Raw genomic sequence first — 14,158 nt, 5'->3', positions numbered from 1 at the left:
ACACACACACACACACACACACACACACACACACACACACACACACACACGCCCTTCACATCTCAACTTTTGTACTAGTGTTGGATTATCAAAAGCCTCTACCAACCATTGACGCATCTATCTCCAATTGAGAGTTACGACTAATTTAACTTCTGGCTACCTGAAGAATAGTGCCACACGAGAAACCAAAGACATTATCATTGACAAACAGATTGACAGACAGAAGGTGTTTGGTTGTTTGTTTCTTGTGATGCCCTGTCCAAATATGGCCCCCCACACCCCCTACCATGTGTCATGTACATGAACGTTTGGTGGTCATTTGAACACAGGTTAAATTTTCCTGCGTGTTTAGATACCTAGGAACCATCCTTGGATCCTCCGTCATCTCCAGTATGGTTCTAGGAGACGACCAGCCTGTCAGCGTATCAGTGAGGTTCAAACTACAACACAAAGCCCAGGTCAGAAATCATTCCCATAGCCTCTCAAAGCTACCTTCGCTTTAAAACCTTGTACTATTTCTTTATGAAAGGGTCCACGTAATGTTTTATGTCATAGTTGGTTTTGTCAGTTCCAGTACAAAAATGTATAATGACTTGACCTATGTTATATATTTTATTGAGTTGTGACCTTCCATCCTCCCAAAAGTTCCAACAATGTTCAAACAGGGCGCCTGTCAATGGCGTCATATTCCCTTTGCCCCCTAACTTGCGGGAAAATCAAGGGAAACATTAATCCATCTTATTTATTGATTTAAATAACAATCTAGTTTACTAAGATGTGCTACTTTAAAGTGGCTCATGACAGCCAACATGCTGATGGAACGGTAATGCTATAACGTAACAACAATGTTCAACATACTCAGTTATTTATCCGGAGAACAATGCTTTGCTACTCCACAATTGATCGCCACATAGTTTACTACAGCTGTTTGGGTAGTCGACTCGTTAAAGAAGGTTGACGTTAGGGTAGCTTACATTACTTGTGGCTATTTAATTATAATGAAACTATATAACGGAGATATATGTGAACAAACGTAAGGTGAATAATAACATACTCCAAGTCCGTGCCTGTGGCACGTCAGATAGATTTTCAGGGGCCATTGTGGTGAACTCCTCAAGAGACAGATCCTGTTCTATTTCACAATTTCATCGAACCAAGTGTTTAGATAATGTTTTGATTGAGAGACCCTTTGCGGCAGAGATTATATACCATACCTTTAAGAACTTTCCTTTTAAAATGATTTAATATTTAATTAAAAAGTGTTGTGAAATGTGTGAGGTCATGATAAAAGCTGGATAATATTGCACATCGATAACCAACTTTTATACTACAGTATTGATTCCTATTAGCTGAGCTATTTAAGTGCAGCAATGAATATGAATATGACGTTGAAAACACGTATTTGCTTTCCCATAGAAACCCAGCGGGAAAGTCTACAACCCAGTGTGTGCCTTCTGGGATTTCGATCTCATGTGAGTCTACAGAGGATTGGCTCAAACTAATAAGATCCCGACCGCTCACAATGTATTCCCCCACAACATCATAACTCCCACAAACTCTGTGCACAGGCACAAATGTACATGCTTGATCCCGACCACAGGGTTGACTGCCACAGAAAAACTGTTTCGTACACATGTATGGGTGTAAACATAATCCCCACAACAACAACACCAGACCTTCAAGGTAGCATGGAACCTTTGCATCATTCGAAAACCACACCCAGGGCCGTCCCTCCCTATACGCCAACTAAGGGGCCGCTTAGGGCCCCCGACCGCCAGGGGGCCCCAAAGAGCGCTGTATTTTATTTATTTATTATTGTTTATTTTTTAATACACAAAGCAATTAACTTCACAAGAAAGGAAACATTATAAGCATAGAGCTCACATTCGTTTAAGGAAACAATGGGGGAATTAAGAATTTTGACTGTGTCCGTCTGTCCAATAGACCGTGTAGAGGTCTGATCATGATAACCTAAACTTAAGTGATTCTGACTGACCTGGCAACCCTACACATGTTGCAAGGAGCATGATGTTTGATTCATGGTTGGACTGATTCCAAACTGGCAACCGCGATGATGACGATACAGTACATGACAAAGCTAAACGAAGCTCGCTACCTTTGCCCGAAATCGCCTCCCTCCCGCTCTCTCCCCCAGGGCCGGGTCTAGCCCTTTGGTAGCCCCCCCCTTTTCCCATTGCGAGCGGAGCCTTGCCCTGTTAATCGACATTAACTAAACATCACTGAAGACACATATTAACTGATTTACCTAGACTTTGCTTAGCAGTTTTTTCACCCACTTAGCTTGTCTATACTATGTTGCAATTAAACAAAGTGTCATGCATGGACAACAAACAACAGAAAAGCTTCAGAACATTTTCTACATTTACAACATTCAGAAAATAAAGTGAAAGTAGAAATGTGGTAGTTGTGTAAGCTTTACTTTGACTGTTTCAGTGAGAGGGCCGGCCCTGCTCACACCTATATGTTTGCACACATATACATTATGCAATGGACAGCCTAACCCACACAACTTCAGGGGACATTTAAATGCACTCATCATGACTCCCATAACATCATTAAGACACCCACAACAAGAACCATGTTACATACTATGTTTATGTATAGGCCCCACACACAGTGGGGCCTAATTTATGACCTATATATGCACGTACACACGGTTGACCCTGCTAGGTGGACTCCCAGAAACAGAAGTGAACTAATCTTGAAGCCCTTAAAAAGAATAGCCCACTTAATATTCTTCCTATTTGTACTCATCCAAGTTGTTCATCTTGTGCTTATTGGTTCTCACACTTGTTTACGGTCGTTCTTATTGTGCGTAGTGCTTCTCACTCGTGCTGTACTTCTCTGGTTGACTGTTGCTGTGGTGGCCGACTCAAAGAATAACACGATTTTACAAAACGTGAGGCTTAAAAAACGCCGATATAAATTCCTTTCCGTGAAGTACGGAAGAGGATAAGGGCCACACATAAGAAAAAAAAAATAGTTCTGACTTTAATCTCAGAATTCTGAGTTTAAAGTCAGAATTCTCAGAGGTTGGTCCTTACAGGTACCCGTAGTTCTGACTTTAAAGACAGAAGTCAGAATTCAGACATTAATCTCAGAATTTTGAGAAAGAAGTCAGAATTCTGACTTTAAAGTCAGAACTACGGGTGCCTGTAAGGACCAAACTCTGTGGGAGAGACAAAGTGTCTCTCCCACAGAGGTTGGTCCTTAGAGGTACCCGTAGTTCTGACTTTAAAGTCAGAATTCTGACTTTTTCTCTGAATTCTGAGATTATTGTCAGAATTCTGAGATTAAAGTCAGAATTCTGACATTAATGTCAGAATTCTGAGATTAAAGTCTGTATTCTGACTTTTTTCCGTAGTGAAGCGTCTCACCATGCAGCATTGTTTTCATTCGCTGAATAAATCGATGTATGGTTTTTGTGTAGGACCTAATTTGTTTCCCACGTTGTCCTCTCTCGGGAATTAAAGAACATAATTATCGATGTTGAGGGATTTATAACCCAAAGGGTTATACAAAATAAAAAGTTTGTTAAAATGTTGATATCACACACAAACGGTACAGGTAAGTAGGATGTGTTCGTCAGCGTTAACTACTCGGGGGAAATGAATGAGGAACGTTGTCTGTTATATTCTCGGTTAAAACTGCGAGTCTTTGTGCTTATAGCTTTTGGTTGCTGCTTCTTTCTCTGGCGAGCGGTAATTTGGTAATTTGATGGACAGGTATTTATAATAATCGCATGAACCAATCACTGGATTTAAAATTGGTGCACGAAGCTATTTGGAAAGCGTACCAGAATCAACGAGTCAAATTGAAAAAAAGTTAGGTAATTAATAGGTAGGCCTAATTAAATAAACAAGTTGGCAGTTTTAAGAAAAAAAGGTTTATACGTGTGTATGTATATGTAAAAACAATGTATGTACATATGCAAATGTCTATACAAACAACGTCTGTACATATGCATACAAAAAGTAGAGAAATTGTATGTATAGTTATATATATATTTTCTTCTATGTATTAGTCCAGAGTCTGGTGGTTGGTGGAACACCAGGGGCTGTGAGGTGGTTGCCAAGCAACATGAATCAACGGTCTGCTCCTGTAACCACACCACTAACTTTGCCCTGCTGCTACAGGTGTATGAAGTGCAGGTAGCCACGCCCCCTACCCCATCATACTCCTCATCTGCATGTCTGTATTCAGCAAATCAGCAAACAGCCAGCATTTTGTACAGCTGTTCATCACTGTTGGACCTCTGTTATTGATTGTTATTGATGCATGCCGTTCTGTGTGTGTGTGTGTGTGTGTGTGTGGGAACATATGTTTGTGTGCGCGTGCATGCATATTTGTGTGTTTGTGTGGTTGTGTGCCTGTATGTGGGAACATATCGTTGTGTGTTTGTGTATATGCCTGCATTTGAATGTGTGTATGTGTGTTGGTATGCACATTTGCCTGTACGCCTGTGTGTGTGTGTGTGTGTGTGTGTGTGTGTGTGTGTGTGTGTGTGTGTGTGTGTGTGTGTGTGTGTGTGTGTGTGTGTGTGTGTGTGTGTGTGTGTGTGTGTGTGTGTGTGTGTGTGTGTGCGTGTGTGTGCTTGTGCATGCTCATTCATGCCAGAGGAGTCCAGAGAATGAGCGAGCTCTGCAGGTCTTGACGTTCATTGGCTGTGGAGTGTCTCTCTGTGGCCTCCTCTTCACCTTCATCCTCTTCATCGCTGTGGGGTGAGTCCCGTGGGTCTTGGGAACGCAAGCCGTGAAAAACCTTGACAAGAGTGCTTCGATACACAATCTGTTATCAGAGAAACTGAAAACAGCAGTAGTAGGTGGTTAGATGGATGGTTAGGTAGGCAGGTGGATGGGAAGGTAGTATTGTGTAGTGTTTAAGTGCTCTGGTTCTGTTTTTGAATATGTTTTGTGTTTGGTTGTTGTGTTGCGCTTTGTGTCTATGTGTGTGTTGTGATTATGTGTGTTGTGTTTACGTCGGCAGAGTTCCTAAATCGGACCGCACCACCGTCCATAAGAACCTGATCGTGGCTCTGGGCGTCGCCCAGTTGTTGCTGATGTGTAGTGACTGGGCCTCAGCCCACCAGGTAAAACTTCAATTACTTAATTATTACATTGTGTATAATATAGTTGTTATGTTATTCCTGAGAACGTCATACATATAATAGACATAAATGAGTACCTCCATTTATTGTGCGCGGATAAATACTTGATGTACTATCCACAAAGAAGGTCATTCATTGCCACTTTGAAAGAAAATGCAAAATGACTAGTAAATAGGTTGGTGACTTACGCCTGGGACTTAACGTATTAAAAGTTGTAACATTATTCAACACTTATACGTTACACATTTATCTGGGGACAAGTGTATGTAAGTGTGCTGTAGGGTGCTGATAGCCACCCTGTGGTCGTCAGGAGCTGTGCTATGGAGTCACTGCCCTGCTCCACCTCTTCTTCATGGCTTCCTTCTCCTGGATGTTGGTGGAGGGGCTTCTGCTCTGGAGCAAAGTGGTCTCGGTCAATATCAGTGAGGACCGACGCATGAAACTCTACTACATCATTGGCTGGGGTAAAACGCACACTCACACGCGCACAGACAGACAGACACGCACGCACACACGCACGCACGCACGCACGCACGCACACACACACGCGTGCGCAGACACACACTTAGGACCGAGTGGAGATCACGTGTTCATCAAGAGTCTCAACTGGCACATTGTACAGAGCGGGATGCAACTGGAACGAACTGTCAACAAATACCATGGTAGCACTTTATAATCAGCATACCATGATTCACATGAGATAATGCAGTAATAAGCATTACCTAACAGCTAATTAGCAATAAGCATTACCTAACAGCAGTTATGAAATGTGTCCAGTAACCACCAACAAATGGTGTTCGTGTCCACATATTTTTACAAACACTTTACACTGAGTTTGATCCAAACCACTGCCTGCTTCATCAGCCTCACAGCCTCCTTATATCTGCTGTCGTTCGTGTTGCTTCGACCCGGTAACCGTGTTGTGGCATTTCTCTGACAACGTGTTTCTGTGTTCGTTCACACGCTTAGACGCAGCGCAGCATCCCAGGTGCCCCGATGGGCCCCGTCCAGACTAAATACAGTATGGGGCCCCAGTGCCCTGTGTCTAGAAACGTGCATGGTGCCTAGCAACGTGCACGGTGCCTAGCAACGTGCACAGCAGTAACTGCTCCTTCATTCAACCCATACAACACGTTCCATACGCTTGTGCCGCTGACAGAATGACACACACATTGGCATTTATTGATTCATTTTCAGTTCCAAAATGATATTTTCTGCTACTCTGCAATCTGTCCAGTTTCTATTTATTTTGAGCAACTATGTCATGTATTTTGTAGCTACTACAATTTTTATTGCGTGCTTTGAGCGTTCTTAGCCTTGCTTGCTATTCACTTTGGTTCAAGGTGTCTAAATGAGCAAACGAATATAGATTAATTGTTAGAGATGTAACACTGGACTGGTCAACGTTTCCTTCACCCAGGGCTGCCTGTGTTGATTGTGGGTGTGACACTGGTCATATCGCTGGACAAATACAAGGCGGCCACCCACTGCTGGCTCAACATGGAGACCGACATGATCTGGGCGTTCGTGGGGCCAGTGCTGTTCGTCTTGGGGGTACGTACCCCGAGGAGGGACGTCAACGTTCGTCTGAATGGTTTCAGTTTCATGAGATTATTCATTCTGCCGTACGCACATCCCCCTTTCCCTCCTCTCTCTTTACCGCCGTGCCTAGGTCAACGCGGTGGTGCTGTGTCGGGTCGTCATGGTTACCGTCTCCAGTGCTCGCCGGCGCTCTAAGATGCTCTCTCCAAGCTCCGCCTCCAAGATGCTCACCTTTGACCTCACCTGGTGAGTCACACACACATCTCTGCCCCCGTACTCTTTCTTCTTTCTTTCTTACTGTCTCTCTTTTTAACACTTTTTCTGTCGCTCCCTCTCCTTTTTTGAATTCTTGTGTTCCTCCCACACACTCTCTCTTTTATCACTTTTTCTGTCGCTCTCTTTCCTTTTATGAATTCTTCTGCTCCTCCCTCCTCCCACGTTCCTGCCCACTACCTCTGTCCATTTCTCTATAACTCACTCTACTTCTCTCTCCAGCTCTCTCTTCTTCTCTCTGCTTCCCTCCCCCCACCCCCCCCCCCCCCTCTCTCTCTTATGCCTCTTGACCTCTGTCTTGTTTCCCCCCCTATGTCTTTGGCATGAGGTGGTCAATAGAGACAGTGTGAGAAAACGGCGGGGGGAGGGGGAGGTGGAGGAGGACAGGGGGGAGAAGGGGACAGTCAGCTGTGGGAGTCCAGCAGTCTTATCGTTAAACACCTGGGACACAGAGCACAAAGAATAAGTGGGTGAGGGAGGGAGGGAGGGAGGGAGGGAGGGAGGGAGGGAGAGTGGGGGAACATGAGTAAGGGAGTGAAGGAGAAAGAGTGAGTGAGGGAGCAAGGGAGGGAATTAGAACATGAAAAGAAATGGACTGTATTCTACATTTTCTTGTCTATCGTACAGGAACCTGGCTGACCCATATGTCGGCTATCGATAGATGTTTCCAACATGCCGGATGCTCCAAGACATCCAGATCAGATATATGCATTCACATACTTCTATAAATAATATTAATGTATTCCAGTGTCTTCAAAATCATGTGACGTTGTTTATATGGCCTTGTTCTTTAAACATTACACTGGCCTTAACCAAGTATCTTAACCTACAATGGAGAACCACATAGCACCTGCTAAAGGCTTGTGTTTAGGCACACCAAAACCACAGGAACACTGTGTGAGCATGGCCAACGGCTTTGTTTTCCCCACACTGCACTCAAACATACACCCACAGAATGCTGCGTATCGCGAGGCGACACCAAACTCACCGCTCCTGTTAAACCAAAAGTCACCGCCACCTTGTCCGTGGCAATGACCCCCAATAACCAAAGGATTCCGCAAATATCACATGTGCCTTCCATAGACTATGCATCAAGGCTGGATGAGTTTCCCCCTAGGGGCCTGGGCATATGGTCATTTTCATTTTTAGTCAAAAGCCTTCAAAAAGTGATGCATTGTTGTTGAGTGGCTGTATGAAATAGATATGCTAGCCAATGTTTAGTAGCTGGACTGAGTAGGCGGAGGTATCACAATTTAGAAAAGTTGCGTAATTCTGACCACACGCTCTACAACAGTACAAAGCTGGTCAACCCTGCGTGACCGTCTGAGCTCCGGTGTGGGTGCCACATAGACATTATAAAATTTAGATTGAAACCGATTATTGTCAAACTTATTGGATAATTATCAAGAGCATGAGATGGGTCAAGCCGTGTGCCATATTTCTGTAGATTCATTAATTAATTTATACATTTTCATCACAGAGGGCCCAGTTTTCCAAATGATGGATTAGCCTTGATGCATAGCCTTGCTAAACATCAACATCTCTACGCTGCATTCCCAGCAAGATATACAAGTACTTATTTATCCTTACCACAGCTATTAGCTATTTGCCATTTTTTTTAAGCTAAATCCAGCATGCTGCATGCAATTATATTTATTTTTACAATGATTGTACTGTTTAACATGCAGAGAATACAGGTACGCTGCAATGCCGGGTCTCCTTCGAGCCGGACCCAAAGTCCCCTCACTCGCTAACACCATGCGTGCATGTATCTGTCCCCACAACCCATGTGTCCCCTGCACAACACTGCCTATTCCACCATGGTGTGATGTTGAGGTAATAAGGGGGAGGGTGTGAGTTGCGGGGGACGGGGGGGGACTGATTTGTATCTATCAAATGGAAGGAGAAGAAGCGGCTTGCCTCGACCTTGCAGGCAGAGTGTCGGCTGAAAACCTCCATCTCCGAGCCCAGCTGCAGCTGTGTGCCGACAATGGGGCTTGGAACAAAGGAAAAGGTTTTGTGGCCCAGCAGAGTAGGGCGTGAGGTATGAACACCAAGGGAAGCTGTCTCCATCCAAGGACTGCATGGCGATGGAAAGTTTGACGAGGAAATGTTCCAACACGGAAAATAAAAAAATCTATTAAGAAAGCAGCCATGGTGAGAGTGCAAAATGAGAACAAGACTGTATGGATTGAGGACGTTGTGTGTCTATGATTTGGGTTCCCAGGTTTTTTATTGGAGGAGGCAGTGGAGACAGAAGTTTTCTTTATGCAGTTAGAAAGTTAGAGGGCATACTTTTGATAAAAGGTTCTCACTCATAAATGTTTAAGGTGGAAAAGTGTTTTGTTGTCTCTCCTATCTCCTGTGTCGTTTCGAGAGAAAGAGCCTTTCAAAACACTTGATCACCAGGGCTCGGAATTTGCAAGGTTGCCTATGCTATCCCGCTCCTTTTTTTAAGTTCAGCGCTGAATCGCAATGAAGATATTAAATGTTAATTATTTTATGTGATTCATAATAATTGACCAGATTTGTGAAGTAATATTTGAAACCAAGTGTCATAGGATTATGCCTTTGCAAATCAGAATCTCATAAAGTATTTTGCTCATTTGCTATTATTTCTGATTCTGAATACTTTATTAATCCTGAGGAAAACAGTAAGCTGTTTGCTAGAACCTACTATTTATGAAAAGGAAATACAACACTTTCGGCTCAAAAAGATGCACAAGCACTGAGCACCACACCTTGTTGGTTTATCATCACAGGGAACAGCAAAAAGGTCAAGTCTGAAGTACATCGCAGACGTAGTGGATCAAACATCCACCTTCCCTGGTTGCCCTTGTACTTAACAGATGAATTCTGCAGACCAAAGCATCACCTCTTATTCCTTTACCTATTTTCAAAGTGTTTAGGGCCGACAGTAGAAGTACTGCAGCTCCTAGCGGTCTCTTATCTGTGGGTCTGTAGTAGATAGACATTATAGCATCTGGTCACCCTCATTGGTTTAGCGATATTGTGAATAAGAAAAATCACACCTCGTTCCTGTCTTGTTTCTTGAGTGTTGATTTTTTGTTTATCTCGGGCCTGTTGTTATTAAATACTTTGGCTACTGCTGCAGCCGGAGTGGAGATCTGGTTATCTGACGCCCCACTCGCCCCATACACACTCACACACACAAAGTTAGAAGATTAGAGGGCGTACTTTGGATAAAAGGTTGTTTTCATCAAGAGAGAGAGAACAGTATTGGGATGACCCAATGACCGCATTGGTTTATGAACATTTCTGATATCACTGTGTGTTTGTTTGTGTGTGTATGTGTGTGTGCATGCCTTGTTTTTGTTTTTGTGTGTGCGTGTGTGTGTGTGTGCATGCCATGTTTGTGTTTGCATGTGTGTGTGTGTGTCTTGGTGTGTGTCTGTGTGTGTGCATGTCATCTTTGTATGTGTATGTGTGTGTGTGTGTGTGTGTGTGTGTGTGTGTGCGTGTGCATCCCGTGTTTGGGTGTGTGTGTGTGTGTGTGTGTGTGTGTGTGTGTGCGTGTGCATCCCGTGTTTGGGTGTGTGTGTGTGTGTGTGTGTGTGTGTGTGTGTGTGTGTGTGTGTGTGTGTGTGTGTGTGTGTGTGTGTGTGTGTGTGTGTGTGTGTGTGTGTGTGTGTGTGTTGTTCCCCAGGGCTGTGACCCGGCCGGTACTGATTCTACTACCAGTGCTGGGTCTGACCTGGCTGTGTGGAGTTCTGGTCCACCTGTCTGTGGTGATAGCCTATGTCTTCATCGCTCTCAACGCCTTCCAGGTAAAACCAAACATATCTATGAAATAAATACATCATACATCAGTACATTTATGTATTCCATGCTGTTGTATTCAATGTTAACTGGCCCGCACTGTCAATTTGACTCAACGTTAAAAGCAAATTATGTCCTCAGGGTTCTTTTAGTTTAAATTTAGCAGTTATTTTGCGAAAATACCTGCTGATGCCGTCTGTTCCCCGAGGCTGCTTCTTCATGATGTCGTTTTCGCACAATTTTGTTTTTTAGTTGTGCGTTGCGACCAGATTTCCGTTTGTTCCATGCTTCTCGGCGTGGAGGTCATTCTAGTTCTGCTACGTGCAGGCGTTTTCTACATCGCGACTGCCAGCCTTTCTTCTAAACCTGTTCTACAGATGGACAACTTTGTGATCCAAGTGGCAGTTGCCATGGATTTATTTGAGCTTGATTGCAGAAAAAGTCCTCAGGCACTCAAGCACTCATTAATTGATCAAGTGGAAGGATGTTCGGCTATATCTTCTCCTTGTGTCTCCTTTCAAAGCACCAGGGCTATGTTATCCCGCCTCGTTTTATAAGTTCATGATTCTTAAGTCGTGTTCTTAAATCTGTCCGAATTTACCCTATTTGTAGTGTCCTAGGATTATCCCTTTACAAATCTAAAACTCTAAAAAAGTATTTGGCTTAATTGTTATTATTTCAGATTCACAATACTGTATTAATCCTGAGGAAAAAACTAAAAGTTGTTTGCTATTTCCTTCTATTTATGGAAAGGAAATAGAACTGCACTTTCGGCTCAAAAAAACGAAGTAGATATACACACTTTGTTGGTCTATCATCACAGGGAAGATCAAAAAGGTCAAGTCTGAAGTAGATCGCAGACGTAGTGGATCAAACATCGACCTGCCCTGCTTGCCCTTGTACTCAACAGATGAATTCTGCAGACCAAAGCATCACCTCTTATTCCTTTAACTATTTTCAAAGTGTTTAGGGCCGACAGCAGAAGTACTTCAGCTCCTAGCGGTCTCTTATCTGTGGGTCTGTAGTAGATAGACATTATAGCATCTGGTCACCCTCATTGGTTTAGAGTTAATATTGACAATACGAAGGAATCACACCTCGTTCTTGTTCTGTTTTAAAGTGTTGATTTTTTGTTTATCTCAGGCTTGTTGTCATAAAATACTTTGGCTACTGATGCAGCCGGAGTGGTGATCTGTCAACAGTTTTGCACTTTGTACACCAGAGAGAAAGAGACCCCACTCGCCACATACACACACACACACACACACACACACACACACACACACACACACACACACACACACACACACACACACACACACACACACACACACACACACACACACACACACACACACACACACACTCTTTGCTATCCTTTTCCATGACATATATCCTCTCTCTCTCTCTCTCTCTCTCTCTCTCTCTCTCTCTCTCTCTCTCTCTTCCATGCTCATCCCCTTCTCATCCTGCTCCACCCCTCACACACACACAAATACACACACACACACACACACACACCCTGCCTCCCATTTCCCACCTTACTCCCACCGTGTGTCTGTGTTTGTGTGAGTCTCTCTCTCTCTCTCTCTCTCTCTCTCTCTCTCTCTCTCTCTCTCTCTCTCTCTCTCTCTCTCTCTCTCTGTAATTAATCAGTATGAAGTAGCCTCTAGTTGACCCTAAGAGAGCTGCTAGTTAATTTAGATTTACAGCCTGGTCCAGCTGAGGGTCTGATAAAACTGTGGTAGGAGTGCCAATCCACCCCCCCCCCCCCCCAGCTGACACAGACTACCCTGTGTTTCTAAAAACCTTGTCTTCTCTGTCCACTTTTTTTCTCCTCTATTTGCCATTTGCCTCCCACATACTGCGCGGTTTGAGAAGCAAACATTTTTAAACACAACTACAGTAGGTTAAGGGTGTGAAAGAGAGTGATACAGGAATAATTAAAAGCTTTAAACCAAAATTCTTAAACAGTACGGTAACAAGCAGAAAGACATGCATGAATAAGTGAAGCAATTGCCTTAACTGGGAGCTTGAGGCCATTTCAGACAACAATCTTTTTTTTTTATCCGAAATAAATGGATGCATTTCCTTGCTTCGCAAATGTTTTTCGTGGAATAAGGAAAGGCAGTTAAGGTAGCCTACTTGTGCGCTGTACGAAGGGCATTATGAATGACTCAAGAAAGTATCATAGAGAGTTATACTCCCCCCCTCAACAGACTTTACAAATGCTAACATTGAGTGTCCCCCTATGCGCTCCTTCTTACAGGGCCTGTATATATTCCTGGTGTACGCAGTTTACAACAGTGAGGTGAGGACACGTTCAGGCCATTGTCTTTGCACTGTTTCAGAATGTATCCCTCTGTGGTATGACATGTGAAGCTGCCAGGCATTTTGACTCTGAGCTGGCATATCAGTTGTTGTAAAAGCTGCCTTCTCCCGTAGGTGAGGAATGCCATAAAGAGGATCAAAGAGAAGAGGAAAGCCTTATCATTCACAGTGAGTGAGCCCAAAGCCGCCGCCATTAACAGTCTGATTCTACAAGGCAAAATAAAAACTTTAGAAATTCACAAATTGCTTTTTTAGTTTTTCCTTGGTTTGAGGTATATTGATAACTGCTGGTTTGTAGCGTGGTCTTTCCTCAATTCTAATTTGATCATTGGTGCTCCTTCAGAACTGCTCGCAGCCAATCGGTTTCCTGCCCAGCCAGCGGGCCCCTGCAGTCTCCTGGGGCCACAGTGTGCCAGCCCCCTCAAGCCCAGAGACCAGTGAAACCTCTGGACCCCCCAGCTCCACCTCAGCCTCCTTGGTGATCAAGAACGGTAAGCTAGCATGGACATAAGCTGGTACGGGCGCTAGACTGGAGTGGTAGGTATGGTTGCTACTGCTATTGTTTACATAGCAGTAGGCACACCCACTTATTTGTGACAAATTGACACAATTAGTCCTTATGACAAATATTGGTGCTGGATGTTTGAGTAGTGCAGGTTATGATGGTGTGATAACCAATAATCATCATCATCATCATCATCATCATCATCATCATCATCATCATCATCATCATCATCATCATCATCCTCATCATCAGCGAAATATCATGAAGAGGAAAATTAGCAAGGATGCTAAGTCAGCAAGAGAGAAAGCAAGATTGTGGATGGCTAACATGGATGTTAACTAGAAGGGGTGGTAGGCTAACAGGGCAGATCAAGCATATATTATGTTAAACTAGGGGGTAGTAGAGATGGTAATCTAGCACTTTATAAAGTGAGTTAGGAGATTTTGCACCAGAACACTCACCATACGCTGGCTATCACAGTGAAGAGGGAAGGAAATTCAACTTTCCCTTGTCTTACTAAGAGAGGTATTGAAACGTAATAACAAGACCTATGTTTAACTTCTCATCCGAAAGATCGGAATTAAAATAAATTAGTACTA

At 43.5% G+C, this 14,158-nt stretch overlaps 1 protein-coding gene across 2 annotated transcripts in view; it reads left to right on the top strand.

The window, feature by feature from the left end:
* adgrd2 (adhesion G protein-coupled receptor D2) overlaps nt 1-14,158 on the top strand; it is a 29,604-nt gene that overhangs the window by 12,120 nt on the left and 3,326 nt on the right. For both annotated transcript variants that reach the window (XM_030359287.1, XM_030359286.1), the window contains exons 11-22: nt 353-458; nt 1,417-1,472; nt 4,046-4,172; nt 4,639-4,742; nt 5,008-5,110; nt 5,439-5,592; nt 6,549-6,682; nt 6,801-6,916; nt 10,611-10,731; nt 12,993-13,034; nt 13,169-13,222; nt 13,398-13,545. In XM_030359287.1, coding sequence (XP_030215147.1) covers nt 353-458; nt 1,417-1,472; nt 4,046-4,172; nt 4,639-4,742; nt 5,008-5,110; nt 5,439-5,592; nt 6,549-6,682; nt 6,801-6,916; nt 10,611-10,731; nt 12,993-13,034; nt 13,169-13,222; nt 13,398-13,545 — 1,265 coding nt within the window. The remainder of the gene's footprint in view (nt 1-352; nt 459-1,416; nt 1,473-4,045; nt 4,173-4,638; nt 4,743-5,007; nt 5,111-5,438; nt 5,593-6,548; nt 6,683-6,800; nt 6,917-10,610; nt 10,732-12,992; nt 13,035-13,168; nt 13,223-13,397; nt 13,546-14,158) is intronic.

This window comes from Gadus morhua, chromosome 6 (genome assembly GCF_902167405.1).
Source record: "Gadus morhua chromosome 6, gadMor3.0, whole genome shotgun sequence".
Lineage (NCBI taxonomy): Eukaryota > Metazoa > Chordata > Actinopteri > Gadiformes > Gadidae > Gadus > Gadus morhua.
The sequence above is the reverse complement of the archived record's forward strand: the minus strand, read 5'-3'. Positions and strand labels throughout refer to the sequence as shown.